General features: G+C 44.7%; 1 protein-coding gene across 1 annotated transcript in view; it reads right to left on the reverse strand.

Annotated features, from left to right (window-relative positions):
- Cfap53 (cilia and flagella associated protein 53) overlaps positions 1–18,685 on the reverse strand; it is a 65,418-nt gene that overhangs the window by 16,932 nt on the left and 29,801 nt on the right. The window contains exon 7 of the mRNA XM_032885413.1: positions 1,627–1,729. Within this exon, the coding sequence (XP_032741304.1) occupies positions 1,627–1,729 (103 nt within the window). The remainder of the gene's footprint in view (positions 1–1,626; positions 1,730–18,685) is intronic.

Below are 18,685 nucleotides of genomic sequence, written 5' to 3' on the forward strand. Positions count from 1 at the left end.
ATCTGGCTGGCTACTCAGACGAATGCTGGGTGTCTCTGACCTACACCAGGTGCCTTCCTCAATTACTCTCCATCTCCCCATGTTATGTATTGAGGCAGGATCACTTGTTAAACTCAGGACTCACCAATCTCACAAGTGTAGCTAATTAGCCGGCCCCAGAGATCATCTATCTTTTGGGTCTGTGCTGTCAGCTTTTATGTGGGTCCTTGTGGTTTGGTCCAGGCCTCAGGCTTCTACAGAAAGCACCTTATCATCCACTGAGCCACCCACCCCACACCCCAGCCCGGTAGTAGACACTTTTAAATAGAACCTTCTTGGAAGCCCTGTGATCACTGGACCCTGGCGGCAATATTGGATTTCGGTCCCTCCCTCTTCCCATCTCCTGCATTCCAGCCATGAGGCGATTAGCTGTGTACATACCTCACTGACATTCTGAAGCTGTGAGGGGAAAGAACCTCTTTAAAAAGAAAGAAAGGGCTTCACGATAGAGGATAGAACTGTGAAGACGGGATAAGGTCAGTCGTCTGCAAACCCTGCCATAACTTCCAAAATGGAAGAAAATCAGCATCTCTCTGTGTGTAGGAAGCATGGAGGTCCTTGTGCTCAGAGATAAGTACTAGAAGAACCAGGAATGCTAAATACACAGGGTTGGCTCTTCAAAGGGAGAGATGTATGACTTCTTTTCTGCCCAGAAAAGGGGGAGCAGACATGGTTAATAGCCTTCGTGCTATCTGTGTGGCTGAGACTTCTGGATCCTCCTCCAGACGCGTATTATGAGCTTGGTCTTTTTCCCAGTCAATCTATAGAACCCATGTCTATGGATTATGTCACATATGCTTTACGAAGAGTTTTGATGTAGCCGTGTCTTATGCTTTGTTGTGTACGTGGAATAGAGTTAACTCTCACCGGGAAATTTTTCACCAAATTGTGCTGTGCTTGAGTGTGTACCTAAAACAATCAGAGTCTCAAAGTGTGATCCTGCCTTCTTACCTCCCCTGGATCATTACCCTGCAAGCCATTGGCGAGCGCAGACCCCCCCCTGCCCCTGAATCCTTGTAAGTTCTTTACTTCAAGTATTTGTTTAGAAATAATAAATGTTACTTATTTTTTTCTTAACATTTTTTGTTAAGTCTTTCTTTTTTTAAAGAACTATTTATTTCTTTAATGTATATGAATACACTGCAGCGGTCTTCAGACACACCAGAAGAGGGCACCAGATCCCATTACAGATGGTTGCGAGCCACCATGTGGTTGCTGGGATTTGAACTCAGCACCTCTGGAAGAGCAGTCAGAGCTCTTAATGGCTGAGCCATCTCTCCAGCCCCTACTTAACTTTTTTTTTTTTTTAATTCTTGCAAATTTTATGTTGTTATTTAAGATGTTCATCTGGCTTAAAAACCGATGTGTATGTTCAGACCCACCATGATAGTGAGATTTAATTTTACCAATACAGTTTGTGCCTATTTCTGTGTGAAATCTTATGATTGGCTCTGAAGCTCTAGAAGGACCAGTGTGGCACTGATACAAAATAGCATCGGTAATGTGTGGATTAAGGGTGCGTCGCCCTCTATGCTACTGACACGTTCTTCTCCATAACAAAGGATGACAGAGAGAACACCCTCGTACCTGGCAAAGTCCTTCATGTCTTCCTCGTGAAGTACCTTCAGGCTTTCGTTTATGCGCTGTTCATGCAGAGCAAGTTCTTCTTGTTCTCTGAGTTTCCGCTGCACTGAGAAAAGCGAGAAACGTTACTTGACAGATGAGTTTTCTCCTTCCTAACAAGACTTGCTGCTGACCGCTTTCTTTAGAATTGCTGGGGGGAGGATCTTGGATCAAGAATGGAGAAGAAGTAGGACCAGTGAGATGGCTTAGGGGAGAGAGGCTGCTAGTTCGATCCCTGGGGTGGAAACATGGCGGAAGAACAAAACCGACTCCAGCAAGTTGTCCTCTGACCTCCACGTGTGCCATGGTGTGTGTGTGTGCTTGCATGACCCCCATCGCCAACCCCCAACATGCATATACTCCCAGACAAAGAAATAAATTAATATAATGAAATTTTTTTTAATGAAGAAGAAAGAAATACAAACCAGGCATGAAGCTGTTAGAAGAGTATTTGAGCCTAGGGAACTGGGGCAAGCCTAAGTAACATAGTAAAATCCCATCTCAAAAATAAATAAATAAATAAATAAATAAATAAATAAATAGGAGATGTACTTCTCTCCAGGAAAAAAAGCTCCTTATACACTGTGATCCACACAGGTCCATTTTCATTCCCATTATTTTCTGAAAAGCTATGAGTGGCCTTTTCATACCGGATTGAAATGTATCTTAGCTACACCTGCTCGTCAGGGACCAGGGATGCTCCCTTCATCCCCAATGCCTATGGTCCCTCCCTGCCCTTGGAACCCTGCTGTGACCTACTAGCCACAAGGAGTCCAGCATGAGGAGGACTTGAAAAAAACAGCCCCTCTTCCCCATCCACTCCTCCCCTCCACTCTCCTCCCAAGGTTTGGTAAACTTTGACACTATTAGTGATACTCTGTTATGCTTACAGACAGGAGCCCAGTATGGCTGTCCTCTGAGAGGCTCTACCCAGCCGCTGACTCAGACAGATGCAGAGACCCACAGCCAAACACTGGGTGGAGCTTGGGCCCTCTTGTCAGAGAGCTGGGAGAAGGATTGAGAGATCTGAAACGGATAGGAACTCCACAGGAAGACCAACCAAGTCAACTAACCTGGATCCTTGGGGGCTCTCAGCAACTGAACCACCAACCAAAGAGCATGCACGGCTGGACTTAGACCCCACACACATGTGTAGCAGATGTGCAGCTAGGTCTTCATGTGGGTCCCAAACAAGTGGAGTGGGGGTTATCCCTAAAACTATTCCCTGTCTGTACAATCTGTTGCCCTTACTCAGCTGTCTTGTCTGGCCTCACTGGGAGAAGGTTCTAGCCTAGCAGAGATTTGATGTGGCAGGATTAGGGGAAACCTGGGGATGGGGATGGGGGTTCTACTCTCAGAGGAGAAGGGGAGAGGGGATGAGAGAAGGGACTGTGGAAGGGAGGAAGGGAGGAAGGGAGGAGGTAACCAAGAGGGGAAGAGCGATCAGGGTGCAAAGTAAAAAAATATATAGCGAAAGTCACAACCAACAAGCTGACTCCAGATACCTAGGACTTGTTGGGACAATATACTTAATACAAAAAATAAAAAATAAAAAATATAACACACCCCACCCACGTACCAGTAATGGTTCCAAAGGTGAACTAATTAGATGAGATAGGAAACACCAGATTAAAAAGAACAATTATAAACAAATTCAAAGAGCACCACTCATTTAAAGAGGACACAAAACCCTAGGTGACCTGAGAGGACAGAAATGAACTGATTGAAATCTGAGAAAATGAAAACAACTGATAGACATAAGGAATCCAACTCAGGGCATGAAGATAGAATTCATCAAAGGGAGACATTCTGAGGAAAACTCCAAGGGGAATGAAACTGGCAATGAAAAATTCAGTTCCCAAGAAGCTCTGTGGCAAGCCTTCCGGGAGAAGAAGCACACCATTGAGTATCGGAGACAAAGTGGAAGAACAGGATCACACACTCAGAAAAAATGAACTGAACACACAGGACCTCAGACACCACGAAGAGATCAAACCTATGACCTGTGCGCCCAGAATAAGGAGAATAGTAGGTCAATGGCACAGAAATAATTTTCAATAAAATTATGAAAGAAAAAGTTCCAACCTGAGATGCCCTTACAGGTGCTAGAGGTCAACAGAATACCAAATAGATGGGACCAGAAAAGGAACTCCCCGTTACATATTAGAGCAAAATGATTAAAAGCTCAGAATCAGAAAGGGTATTGAAAACTTCGAGGGAGAAATGCCAAGCCATGTATAATGACAGCCCATTAGAATAACAGCTAATCACGTTACAAAAACTTTTAAAATGACATGAATGTGTGTGTGTGTGTGTGTGTGTGTGTGTGTGTGTATGTGTTAACACAACCTGTAGGTCTCTGTTCTATCCTTCTACTATTTGGGTTCTGAGGATCAAACACTGAGAACCCCGACTTAGAGCTTCCCACCCGGCCTTAGGGAAGGTCCCTGAGTCTCCCCATCCCTGCCCAGCCAATTAATGTAAAGGTCACCAGGACCACCAATCACTATGTGCTGAGTTGCTGTTGCTATAATCTGGCCTCAAAAATTGTATAGAAAGCTTATGAAAGAGAGAGAAGGAGTCAGCTCTCCTCTGGGTGCAGGATGGCCTCTGAGCACTGGAACAATAAACCTCTTGCTTTTGTAATGAACTTGGGTCTCCCAGTAGCTAAGGCTCGATTTGAGTCTTACAACACAGGTCATCAGACTTGGAAGCAAGCCTCTTCAGCCCATAAGCCATTTTAATTGCTCTCAATAGACACATTTAAAGTTAGGAAAGCTTGGAAAGAGATGCTCAAAGATCTGTAAAACCCAATGGCTAGCCCAGATTATTATACCCAGCAACACTATCTGTTAGGAGCAAAGGGGAAGGAAAACCTTTCCACAATAAAAACAAACTAGAGAGATTTGTGACCCTTAAGCCAGCTACACAGATGATACTTGAAGGAATATTTTAGACCAAAAAGAAGGACTGACACATAGAAGAGGCCACAGGGAAAAATAAAGTCAGAGCAGTCAGTCGAAACATATATTAAAAAAAAATCACAAAAACCATAATATTGACAGCGATTTAAAACACACCTTTCAGTATTAACTGAGGGTTTAACTCCCCAATAAAAAGGCACAGACTAACAAACTGGATTGGTAAATATGATACAGGGGTCGGACATGTGACTTGGCAGTTAAGAGCATTTGCGACTTTTCTGGAGGACCAGTGTTAGGCGCCCAGCACCTGTTTAGGCAGCTCATAACACCTATAACTCCAGCTCCAGGGGGGGACTCAATGCCTCTAAGGGTACCCATGCTCACACCATAAAGCCCATGAGACCCTGAGTGAGACAATGAGACTCAGATCAATGCAAAAGCAAGAGGTTTATTTTTCCGGTGCGTCAGAATGGATCTTCAGCAGTCGCTAAATGAGAGACCGGTGGTGACCCAGATTCTGACTTACAAGCACCTTTTATACATTTTTTAGAGGGCAGATTACAGTAACAGCAACTAGACACTTGGTAACAGGGTAGTTAAGCTGACCTTTTGGCTGTTTGGCTGGGCTGATATCGGATCATCCTGGGAGAGTACCTCCATTCCCCAGAGGGCCCAGTACATTTTGTGGTTTTTCTGAGAAATGTTTTGTCAGAATTGTCCCGGGGCCAGGGACATGAAACTAGTCCCTTGGGACCTCAAGTCCTTTACTGGAGTCATCAGCTGCTGAATCTTACCAACACGCACATGTCCACATCCAAACACACAAGCCTACACACGATTTTTAAACAGTTTTTTTTTTAATTAAAAAAATAAAGTTCAAAGGATCTGCCTTTTTGTTGCCTCTAAGAAACAAGCCTTATCATTAAGGATAAATACTACCTTAGAATTTACAGATAAAGCATAGATAATGATATTCCAAGAGGGGTTGGGATTTAGCTCAGTGGTAGAGCGCTTGCCTAGGGAAGCGCAAGGCCCTGGGTTAGGTCCCCAAACTCCAAAAAAAAAAACCAAAAAAAAAAAAAAAAAAAAGATATTCCAAGCAAATGGGACTGAGGAAAAAAATGGGCATATCTATGCTAATACCTGACAACTTAGACTTCAAACCAAAACTTCTCAGAAGAGATAAAGAGGACCTCTTCATACCCACTAAGGTAACCATCCTCCAAGAGGATATCACAATATTAAACAAACATATCCATGCCAAGCACAGGTACCGCCAAGTGCATAAAACAAACTCTACAAGATATAAAGTCACAGACTGAATCCAACAGCATAGTCCTGCGTGGTTTCCATGCCCCGTATTCGCTGGTAAGGTCATTCCGCACAGGAATAGGTATATGACCTCATAAATCAATAGACCTAATAGATATATACAGAATATTACACCGAGACATCAAAAAATGCACATTTGTCTCAGCCACATAGAATGCTCTCCAAGTGGGCGACAGTTTAGGACATGAAACAAGCCATAGCAAACACAGGGAGTTGGAATGATAGTCTGTACTTTGTCTGACTGTCATGGAATCAAGTGAGATATCAGTAGTAGTAAGGGCATCACAAACCACGCACACACATGGATATTCGATGACATTTTAGTGAACAATGATTGGATCACCGAAGACACCAAGAAGGAGATTTAAAGCATTCTAGAAATGAGAGAAAACAAAACCACAACGTTCTAAAGTCCACGGGACGCAATGAAGACACCTCTAAGAGGGAAAGAATCATGTAGTCTACAAAAATAGGTTATGTTGACTTCTCTGTGTATATCCCTTTATTTCTTTCTCTTATCTTACTGCCCTAGCTAAAACTTCACTCCAAACCTCCCTTAGAACTGATAAACACCTATATAGCAGATGGCAGAATACAAAATGAATATGCAGAAATTAGTAGTCATCCAATAGAACAATGGCCAATATGCTGAGAAGGAAACCAATGAGATCATTCCATCCAATACACCCACCCAAAAATAAAAGACCCAAGAGTAAACCTAACAAAGAAAATTAAAGACCCTGACAATGGAAAATTTAAGACTCTGAAAGAAATTAAGGAAGTCACTAGAAGACATAAAAAGCTCCCATGTTCATGGATCAGAGGAAACAATATGGTAAAAATGTTGGTCCTATACAATACTAACAGGTTGAAATTATAGATCCAGAGCAATTGGATCAAGATACCAAAGAGATTCTTCAGAGATATAGGAAAAATACAATCTTAAAATGTCTATGGAAACTCAAATAACTCGGGATAGCCAAAGCTTCCCAGAGCAAAAGGAACACTGTGGGAGACACCCCCATACCTGATTTCAAGCTGTACTGCAGATGGCTCTGCAATAATACTGACACAAAAATAGAGACATAGATCAGTGGGATTGGCAGCCCAGATACAAGGCCATGCAACTGCAGCTACCTGGCTGCTGACAAACAAGTAGAAAGGATACACCAGAGAAGAAACAACATTTTCAATAAATGGTGTGAGACAAGCTAGGCAAAGAAAAATAAAATAAAACAAAACTATATCCTTACATTTTACCCTGCACAAAATTCAACTCCAAATGGGTCGAAGACCTCAACATAAGGCTTGGTGCTTTAAAACAGCCAAAAGAATGATAAATAGGGGGCATGCTCTCACATATAGGTATGGGTGAAGGCTTTCTGAACAGGACCCTGCTAGTGTACGAAATAACACTGACAAATAACTTCATATATAATGCCAAATGATGACTGACAACTTCAAACAATGCACAGTGGCGGAATGTAAAATTAACACGCAAAAGCAACCTTCCTCTGTACCGGTGGCAGATATACTGAGACCGATGGCACATGTGGATATCTTGTGAAACTTCAAAGCTCCTGTATAGCAATCACCAACTACCAGGCGCTTCTTGGCTTCTGTAGTTCTGCTTCTGGCCAACTGTTCTTGTTAAGTGGAAGTATGTCAACCATGAGACTTGCTTCCCTAGCGTGACTGCAGTCATTTTGTTTCGTACCTGCCAGCCATTTCATATTGTTGCGGAAATACTGTCACAGGAAATTCTTTCTGCAGAGCCAAGTTGACCACATATTCTGTTATGTCCTGAGCTTTGTTATTCTTGGAAATATCATAACCACAGGCTCCATTTAGGGTCAGTCAGAGTAAAGGTCAGTTAGAACCGTTTTGTCTCAGAGCCAGCCATCTCTCCAGACTTCCTGTACCTGTGCATGAGCTGACTCTGGGTTTTGCCTTTATAAGCTGGCCCTGGGAAACATTTGATGCTGCAGTCTTAGCTCCCGAGTCTAGGCTGCACCCCTGATCAATCAGTCTTGGGGTGCGTGCTCAAGAACCTTTCTTATTTAACTGAGACCAGAGTCTGCGTGGGTAGCGTGGTGATTCCTGGACCCCTACACAGGATATGTTTTTTATGTGTGTGTTTAAAGGCTCACCCTGTGAAAGGTTCGGGGCTACACTGGGATCCTGAACACTAGTGTAGTCGCCGACTTTCTATTGGTTTAAACGCCACAACATTTCTGGAGGTCCCACCAAGATCCCAGAGACAAGACTTTGAGACACTGGGGAAGGGCATGTCTCAGGATCCCTGAGGGCGGGAAAAGTGTGATAGTCAAGGGGACTCCTAGGGCTCACAACCTTAGTTGCTCCAAGTCCCCGGGACTCTCTTTGATCAACCCCTGCCTAATGTTTTGGAAGAGTTTGACACCTCCACCCCACAAAGAAACAGAGTAGAAAGTCACCTGCTCCATCTCCCCTGGACATACAAACTAAAAGTGCCTCAAGCCTGTAAGACCTACCTGTCCCCAAAACAGAGGACTCCCTGGAATGCTGGGGGTGTTGCTCATTTAAGTTAATAAACCACATGCTCTCACGTCTGTAAACAAGCTTGGTTGCCCCAACTGCATGGGTTATGTCTAATGACGTGCAGCCAGGAAATATGTCAGGATCCATTCCTGCCTCCGACTGGACAAGGGCCGGAAGTGCTTAACCTATGGAGTTCGCCTTCATAAACCTCTGATGAACAGAATGTGGTGCCTGCCATTCTTTGAGAGCCCTGATTAAGGAACTGGCCAGTGTCCATCATCCTGGCTAGTATTTGATAAGGCTTGCTTCAAATATGGCTCAAAAATTGTGGCAGCGGTCTTCTTCTCCCCTGGTGGGATTTTAACAGTAAGTCTGGTTACGGTACCTTTGTTTGGATACAGGGGACGTCAGACACAAGTCTTGATCCAGTGTCTAGAATCGGTGTGGCACATCACCAGATTCTCCTGTTTTAAATGTGTGGTGGTCACCCCTGGTTGTTCTCCCTTTCCTCTCCTCTCCCCTTCCCTCCCCTCCCCCCCCTCTGTGTGTGAGTACATGTGTGTGTGCACACGTGTTTCTGTGTGTTCCTGTCACTTCTGTCTTGTAGGACCCTCCTGGGCTCCCTCAATGTTTGCCCCCTGCTGGAAACTTTTATTTTTAAGAAAAGACCATCTTGGCCTTTGTGGTTTTGGTCAATGGGCAATGGCACCAGTGAGTCAGTTCCTGTTTTGACTTTCCATCTTGGCCTCACGACTAGCCTAGTTCTGCTTAGTAATTTTCCACCCCATGGGTGGACTTGGTGCATATATTGTGTGAACCTCAGTAAAGCCATGGCATTCTCTCTTGATGAATGACCAAGTCTGTGTGTAGTAACCAGTGCCTTACTGTTGTGGTTTGCCCTGGAGTTATCTGTATTTTGATGCTAATTCCACTGCCCCAAGGACAGCTGCCTAGTGGAGGACTCAGAACTCAGGTGACTTCACCAGAACCACCTCTCCATTGAATTTGTAAAGTACTGGTGAGGGGCAGGTACAGGATAGAAGGAGGCCTGTCATTGGAGGAGAAGGAAGGATGGGCGGGAGAAAGTTTGAAGGAAGAGGGAGGAGACGAGGGGAGAGGGAAGAGACAGGAGGGAGAGAGCAGAGAAGCCCGTCCGGGACAAGATGGCAGGTGATGTTAGATTCTGTTCTGTGTGTTTACAGGTTGTTATCAATGTTCCTAAGGGATGGATGGTACTGGGCATTGTATGGTTAAGTGGGCAATTATATCTTACCAATTGGGTCAAAGATTATTGTGTTGTGTGTTCTTTTATGTGAGGGTTTGAGTGTAGGAAAGTGCGCGGCTGGGATGTGTTTCCGCCAAGATATCTAGCAGATATCTGGGCACCGCGGTGCAGACCTAGCGAGGTAAAAAGACAACAATACTTTTTTAAAAATATATTTTTACAACAACAGCTTTCTCTGGTGTGAGACACTCCCGCCCTAGCTTAATTCCCTTCCTGGCTTATGACCTGTGCCCTCTCCTTGGCTTTGCCAGGTTGCCCATAAATAACCAAAAAATAAGTAACAAAAACAACAACCACAACAAATACAAAAGACAAAGACATGAACAATATATTCCACCTGTCCCACCCCCCTACCCCCCCCCCCCGTGCTCGGTGCTCGGTGTTTAATAGTTTACTTCCCACTTGGGGAAGGTGGGCAGAGCAACTGGGTTTTCTCACCCAGGGCCCCTTGCTGTCTTAGGAGGATGCACACAGGAAGGGGAAATAGTTTCTAAGGTGTTTATCCCTGTGCCCCACCTCCAGCTCTAAGCAGCCCTAAGGAAGGGGATAAAAGGAAATTCACTCCTTTCTCTTTCATGACTTATGCCTTTCCAGTCACTGATCCATATAATTGGAAAACTCAAAACCGACCTTTCTCTCTGAAAAAAGTAGACAAACTGTCTCAGGGCCAGGTGGGGTGAAAGAATAAAAAAAATGCAGCCAAGAGGTCAGAAGTTTAGAAATGCTAAAATGCTATCTCACCCCTAAGGAGCCCTAAATACCTCAAATTTCAGACCCTGTTCTCTGCCTGTAAGTAGGTAAAAGGTCACATTTCTTGAGCCTGCTTTCCCAGGAACTAGATAAAAGAGCATAAGCTAAGCCCTTAAGTACATGATCCCGACCTAGTAAAGATAACAGGAAGCTTCTCCCAGGAACTAGCTGACCATAAAGTTAGATTACAATCTTACAAGCAATCTTGAGAGACAGAAAGCTTCTCCTTGTGATTTTTCACTGGTATTCTCAACATTTTTCCAATGACGCCATCCCTACCCCCTTGGGTTGTGGCTTTTTCCTTTAAATACCCCTTCTCCTGGCTACTCGAGGTCAAACTCCTCTACCCCTATGTGGATACAAGTCTCCCCCAGTGCACTGGTTCCTATCAATAAACCTCGTGTTATTACAGCAAGGACAGTCTCACGTGAGTTCTTGGGGGAATCCGTCGCCATCCCGAGACTTGAGGAGGGTCTCTCACCCGGGTCTTTCAGGGGACTGCTGTTACAGTGCAGTCAGGCTAAAACGGAATTTCCCTTCTGTCGAACACTGACTGATAGGTGATTTCTCCGCTGCTAAAATCACTCAGCAAAGCTCCAGTTACTGACAGGTGCTGGGGCCCAGCCTCACACACCGCGTCAACTGAGCCTACACACTCCTACCCCAGGAGGGTGCCACAACCTGGACAGCAGTGAGACAGCCAGCTCTTCTGGGACTTGGTTGACATTCTTACACTCCAAAATTGAGCCCCAGTGTCAGCAGGAAGTAACCATGGATGTTTATGGCATCCTTATTCACTTAAAATCTACAAAGGGCTGGGATGTTTGGTTCTTGGACCTGGGACAATGGACTGAGGGGCAGATTTTACATAGCAAAAAGGGAGACCTGGCCTTCAGGTTCTCCCAGCATTTCTCAAGTTCTTACTTGACATACCCTGCCCCCAACCCTGAATTCTCCAGCCTTCCCCCAGAGGCTCCTCCCCATATAATCCAGGTATTTTGCATTTTGATCTCTCTCTCCCTCTGTCCCTCTGTCCCTCTCCCCTCTCCCTCTCTGAGTGCAAGTCCCTTTCTTTCTTTCTCACCCCTTTTTTCTCTCTGTGTATGCCCCCTTCTCTCTTCCTCTCTCCCTACCCTACCCCCATTTTCCTTATGGTGGCTTCACGGGCCTTGGGGGCCAGTGAAGTCGCCCACTTGAGTGCAGCTTCCCAATAAACCTGCCTTTGATATAATCTAATCTGGCTTGAATTGGCTCATTTCACCAATGGTAGAGAAATAACCTATCACTGGCCAAGAAGACTTTAGACAAATTTTGCTAGGTCCTTTTTAGAAAGATTGAAGACAGCCGCTGCAAGACTTCCTTTGTCACCTAGTTGGCCCCTGATATTAGCAAAAAGTTATAAAAGTTTAAAAAAAAAGATAAAGCTATAAATAGGTCCCGGTTGTTGGAGGTAGCTCAAATGGTGTTCACAGACGAGAACTGATGGAGGCAAGCACTGTTGAATGAAATAAAATCTACGTTCGCCTTCTCTGATAGTGAGACACAGTTGGACTGTCTCTCAGATTAACAACAAATATTCCTGGGAGTATGGGCAGAAACCAATCCCCAGTACTCACCCAGCACCAAGTTCCTCTAAACGTTCCTAACTCATTCAATTACCCACATCCAGTTCAAACAATACCCAATGGCCATGGAAACAAAAGGAGAGTTACCGTCCATACTGTATGGCTTCAACAGACAGGCAGCCCGGTGCTCTGACAGGCACCATGGAATTTACCTAGCCTGCCTGTAAAGAGACCTGGAACCTCTGACTCTCAAGAGTCTGATTCTTCCAGACAGGCAGGCGCACACGGTCTTGGACCTGAAAGATGCGTTTGAGTCAAGATGTCTTAGCTTTTAAATGGACAGACTCAGAGGGAGTTATAGTGGGCAACCTACCTAGACCAGACTTCCCCAAAGATCTGGAATTTTTCTGCTCAATGAGACAATAAATGCAGACCTCCTGCCCTTCCATCAGAGTTTTCCCAGGAAAATAAATTATAAAACCGCCATTGAGGGGCTGTTATACAAGTCAAAGTAGGGCTACAGACTGTGGACAAAGAAAGCCCTACTCTGTGTATCAGAGGCTACCTATCTGGGCAACCAGCTAAAGGGAGACAGAGGAGCCCGTGTGCCTGTGCAAGAGTGTGGTTGCTGCCATTCTTTGGAGGACAACTCCAAAGAGACGAGTTTGAAAGTTGAAAGCGTGGCTAGGTATCCCTGCCTCCAGATTCTAGAGTTTGCAGAAATAGCAAGGCCTCTATACACCAGCACAAAGAGGGGCACTGAGTTCCAAATCTGGAGTGAGTAAACAAAAGACATTCGAGGCTTTAAAAACAGGTCTATGTTGCCAGATATTTGAACACACTGTGAAACACCCCCACCCCCACCCCACCGCCACCAAACTGTGCTGTTTACTGGAAAAGAAAAAAAAAAACTGTTCCTATATGTGGTGTGGCTCAGCCCTAGCACATACTTTTAATCCAAGGGCTTTCTGTTTATTATAAACAGGATTAAATAAAGTCAACCATAAGTCAAGAGGCAGAGCAAGGAACCAGTTGACAGAGACTGAACATAGAAAGCCATAGAGAGTAAGAGGAAGTGGGGTGATGGACAGAGAGATGCACAGGAAGCAGAAGGGGGGACATTGAGTTTGAAACAGCGCAGAAAAGGAGACTTCCTTTTGGAACATGGGCTGAAGAGGAGGGTCAGCTAGGTGCTTTCTCTGCCTTTTTGGGCAGGTGGGCTTTCACCCCAACATCTAGCTCCTGAGTCTTTATTGGCAAAATTGAATGATTGGGATTTTGTTAAAACAACAGCTCTGACTTCAGTTCCAGCCCTAGCGCATCCAGATGTCTCAAAACCTTGTCATCTGTCCACGAAACAAAAGACATTACAAAAGAGATTTCAACCCAAACTTTGGGGCCGTGGAAACTCCTTTTGACATACCTGTCAGAACGACTGGACCCTATCCAATAGCCACAGGATGACCTACTTGTCTATCCAAGCTACCACTGGTCTGAAAAAAGTAGTTAATTCTGGTCAGGGTCTCATAGCACCTCACACCTCCTCTAAGGAACACCGGAATACTAGCTAATGCCTACCTTCCCCAGTGCTGGGCCCTACTCCTAGACTGCCCTTAAATTCACACTGAGAAACCTACTGCCTTCAATCCTGCTAACCTCTCACCACATGAAAACCTGCAACTGCTCATCATCATGACCGTCAAGAGATGAAAGGTGAAACGAGGTATGTGGGAGCTGCGTAGTTATCTTCACTAAAATGATTTGGATCCAAGGCAGGTACTATAAAAGGAACTTTTATTCATGTGAAATAATTGCTATCTCCAAGGCCTACTGCCTCCTCCTGATAACCTAGGCCTAATCTTGGAAGCTTCTAGCCTCCGTACAATCTTATCTAGGCCTAGAGTGTTTTCAGCCTCTGAGACTTACTGGTGAACAAGCTCACCATTTCTAGCTCCTTCTGAACTCTGCTTGGCTGGTCAGCTCAGCTCTTCTGGCTCAAATTTCCTCTCCATAGTGATTGATTCAAACTGGGTTCTCTCTTGGCTTCTGACTGAATTGCTCTGCTTGGCCTCATACTAACTTTGGCAACCTGTTCTAATCTGGTTCTTTCTCCTTCTCTGGCTCTCTCCATCTTTACTTGTGTCTAGCTTGTTCTCTCTCCAACCAGTCTCTGTAAAACTTTCCCAGTAAAATTGCTTCCTGCTCCCCTCTCGCTGGACTGCTCACTCTTCAGTAGCTTCCCTCTCCTCTTTCTTTTTGTGAGAGTTGGGCATCCAGAGTGATGAAAGGCGTGTGCTAAGCGCTGAGCCACCCCACAACTAGAAAGAGGTTCTTTTAGTAAACAACACAATCTCAGGGTTCATGGTGTGATCAAATATCCTGCAATAAGGTACCTCAGCCCGCAGAACAGAAGTAATAAATCTGGTCAGGCTCTTAGATGAAGAAAAGAAAGGTCCAACACCATATTTATGGACCATCAATATACTGAAGAGTTAAATTTCAAAGAGTCAGTCACAAACAAAGTTCGGACGTGCCTGAGGGAATTTGAGATAGGGCTCACGGGCTGGAACCGCCCCCTCCCCTTCCTCCACTCCCTGAGGATGAGTCTAGATAGCACGTACTCTTTGCTGATGTAATCCCGCGCCAAAAGTAACTGTGAGTCCTTTGAATTAGCCAATCCTGTGTAACCGCGCGAAATCCCCTGGCTTTCCCTATATAAACCCCTGCCTGAAGAGGCTCGTGGTCGGCCCTCTATCTCCTGCGTGAGATGCGTGGCGTGTCGGCCCGAGACCTCGTTAATAAAGCTGCCTCTTGTTATTACATCATGAACGGCTTCTCGAGCTTCCTGGGGCATGCCGCCATCCCGAGACTGGAGCGAGAGTCCCAATTTGGGGTTCTTTCATTTGTTCATTCAATACCTTTACCACTGTGGATGTCCATGGTATGATCAATAACGAAGGAGGGCTTCTCACCACTGGGAGAAAGGACATTAGATCTTGGCCCTCTCAGAACCTATTTGGCAGACCCTAAAAACTGCTATCCTCTACTGCTCCACTCCAAGGATATCAAAAAGAAGACTCCCCTGAGGCAAGTGATAGCCAGGTTGCTTACCTAGCTACTTGATAAATGGCCCTGAGACTCAATGGAGCCTATTGTTATTCTGAGGATATACCCTGACTGGATGTTCCTTGAGACTCCACGGTATAACCAAGAAGAAATAGAAGATGCAAAAAGAACAGATAGTCAGCTCAAGCCTACAGGTTGGTGGAAGACACCAGAGGGAAAGATGAGTTTCCAAGAAACAACTGGCAGGACTCAGGTAGCTAACTTTCATGAAGCTATTCATCTGGGGTTCACAAAATTTTCTGAGTTGCTCAAATCATGATATGTATACTTAGACTGGACAGCCTAGTGTAAGATATTTCAGTAGATGCATCTGTAAATGCACAGGCAAATTCAAAACAGAAATCTTTTAACCAGGAAGGAATCAAAATGACCAAAGACCAACAGCCCAGTGAACCAGGGAAGCTGACATCACAGAGATCTGGCCTGGCATGGGAGGACAGTTTTTATGGATACGTTTTCTGAATGGGTAGCAAATAGTAGCTTAAAAACTCCTCCAAAAACCAGTCCCCTGATTTGGCCTTCCCCTAGCGATGGGGCCTGACAGTGGCCCAGCTTTCATAGCTAAAACCTCTCAGTTAACAGTAAAATCTTTAAGGATAGATAGGACACTTCATTGTGAATATAGAACTCATTGTTCCGGGCAGGTAAAAAGAATACACAGGACATTAAAAGAAACGTTAACAGAACTCCCATTAGAGTCCAGTAAAGAAAGGATGGATAGATAGGTCTCCTTTTGCTTTGCTTTGGGCCCATTCAACCCCAATTAATTAGGGATTTACTCCCTATGAGAATTTGTTTAAATGACCTCCCCCCGCTGCTTTCCAGGTTCAGAGACCAGCAGTTAGCAGACCCCTCTAACCATTCCTTTCTCAAGTTACTACAGGACCTCCAGTCTTCCATAAAGTCTACTCATCAGACTATCTGAGAAACCGAACCAACCTCCAATGTCCCACCACCATGTTCTCTTGGCAGCTTCTCTCCTGTCTCCTCCAGTGTCCAGTCTCCTAATCTTCCCTCAAACTTTTCTCCCGCCCATCCTTCCTTCTCGTTCAATGACAGGCCTCATTCTATCTTGTCCCTGCCTACACCCTCTTGATGACATCATTCCACAGAATAGTTTGGGCACAACAAAGAGGGGAACTGGAGGCATGACAGTATTCAAAATAACCTGATGTGAATAGCCTGTCTGCATTACCACCTGAGGCTACGGTGATGCCCTAGTCCATGCAGCTGCCGAGGGCCAAGGCAGCTTGAGAGATGGGCAGTGCTGGTGAAAGATCCCCGCTTGACATCAATACAGCCATTTCTTTTTTTTTTTTTTTTTTTTTTTTTTTTTCTTTTTTTCGAGCTGGGGATCAACCCAGGGCCTTGCGCTTCCTAGGCAAGCGCCTAACCACTGAGCTAAATCCCCAACAATCAACAAGCAGCCATTTCTTAAGAGTAAAAATTTTCTAGGTCAGCCTCTGCTTAGCTAGTCATTAGACAATAGACCAAGAAGCACAGAAAGCACATTCCCATTTGCTCTCCAGGAAGTTATGGCCTTGTCCTGGGAACTCAGACTCCCAGAGGGAAAACATCTGCCAAGTTAGATATCCTTAGTCTGGGACAAGAAAACATTTGTCAAGTCAGACGTCCTTGGTACTGAAATGGCTACGCCGATAGGGTTGCGACCTTGTCCCAGGAACTTCAGGATGAGAAACATCTGCCTAGTCAGATATCCGTGGCACTAAAATAGCTGAGCTAATGAAACTGTGTGGCCTTGAAATGACTATATAAACGATAAATTTCTACTGTCCGAGGCTCCTCACATCCCTCCTGCGTGAGGACTGTGTGGAGCCCCAGTGCACTGGTATCCCGAGTAAACCTCTTGTTTTTACATCAAGACTGAGTCCCGTGTGTTCGTGGGGTGGTGGGTATCCTCAAGATTGGAGCGAGAGTCTCCTCTGTCTGAGGGTCTTTCACTGGAGACTTAGCCCTGATAACAAGGACAGAGGAGAGCTGCCAGGCTGAACAACTCAGCCCCAGATCCAGGGCATTGAGCTGGCCCACCCTGTAGCACATGAAAGGGCCAGTCCTACAGAACCAAAGCTGCGAGATCGCCATGACACAGGGAAACAACAGGATACCCAAAAGGGGTCCCAGTGAGGATCCAGTACTGATGGAGCAGAAGCCAGTGGCATAATCTAACCAATGACTCCTTACAATGAATATTTGCAAGTAAAGCTATTGAGGCAAAAGAGTGTGACACTCTGCAGTTTCTACAGCAATAGTTGTCTTTGTTTTATATATTTTTTTGTTTTCTTTGACGGCATTGCAAGGGCAGATATGGAGGGATGGGGGATACGTGGTGTTGGGGTACATGTTGTAAAATTCACAATCGATAAAAAGCTAAAAATTAATTAATTAATTAATTAATTAATTAATTAATTCTGGAGAGAACTTGGGAATCAACTTGACACCTACCAAGGCCCTGATCAACTCTTCCCTCTAAAGTTCTTCATACACACACACACACACACACACACACACACACACACACACACACAGACACAGGACAGGAGTTCTCCGACACCCTTGTCCAGGAACCTGGGGGATCCCCATCCCTAGTTTCTGCTCTTGACGAGGTTCACCACCTTGTTCATTGTTCCCATCTAGAAATCAGTCAGGATTTCTGGCTATGCTTAGACCCCAGCCCCTGTAGCACACAGAGGTAGGAACTCACCAGACCATCACTCCATTGCCTGGAAAACTCACTCTGATTATGGGCAGCACAAATTAATGTTAGAGAGTTTACAAAAGGTTGAAACTTGTCTAATATCCAAACTCTTTAATCTAGGCACTTCCCCCTTCTTCTGATGCCTACTATTCTGCCTTACATCTTAATTCATCTGGGCAAGGGCTGTATTACTGAGCCTGGGAGACTACTTGGTGGGTTATACTAATGGTTTGAATAAATATGCCTCTACTAGTATTTTCCAAACTAAGAAATCCCTTTAATGTATATGGTACACATTCTGGTTCAGGTACACCTATATAATAGGGAAGAAGAAAAAGTACATTTTAATATGGACCCTGAACTACAGATAGATAGATAGATAGATAGATAGATAGATAGATAGATAGAAAGATAGATAGATAGATAGACATACAGATGATAGATAAATACAGACAGACAGACAGACAGACAGACAGACAGATACACAGTTAGATAGGGTTATTCATGTGCTCATCCCATTCCTGATCCTCTTATGGTCTGCTCCTTTTAACATAACCGGATCCATTTTTATATTCAGTCTCCATTTTCTTCATAAGGTGAAATTGAGTTCAGGTTCTCAGAATTCACTTCCCAGAAGTAATTACCCATGGCCGACACTGAAGAATTCCCCTAAAGTTCTTAATGGTGCGGTTGTATTACTCGTGCTCTGTTATCTCAATGCTCTGAAACTCACCCGTTCACCGTTTGCCCACCATCCCTCTTACCCCATTCGCTTTGGACAAATCGGCTTACAGGTTAGTTGATG

This window comes from Rattus rattus, chromosome 15, assembly GCF_011064425.1.
Source record: "Rattus rattus isolate New Zealand chromosome 15, Rrattus_CSIRO_v1, whole genome shotgun sequence".
NCBI lineage: Eukaryota > Metazoa > Chordata > Mammalia > Rodentia > Muridae > Rattus > Rattus rattus.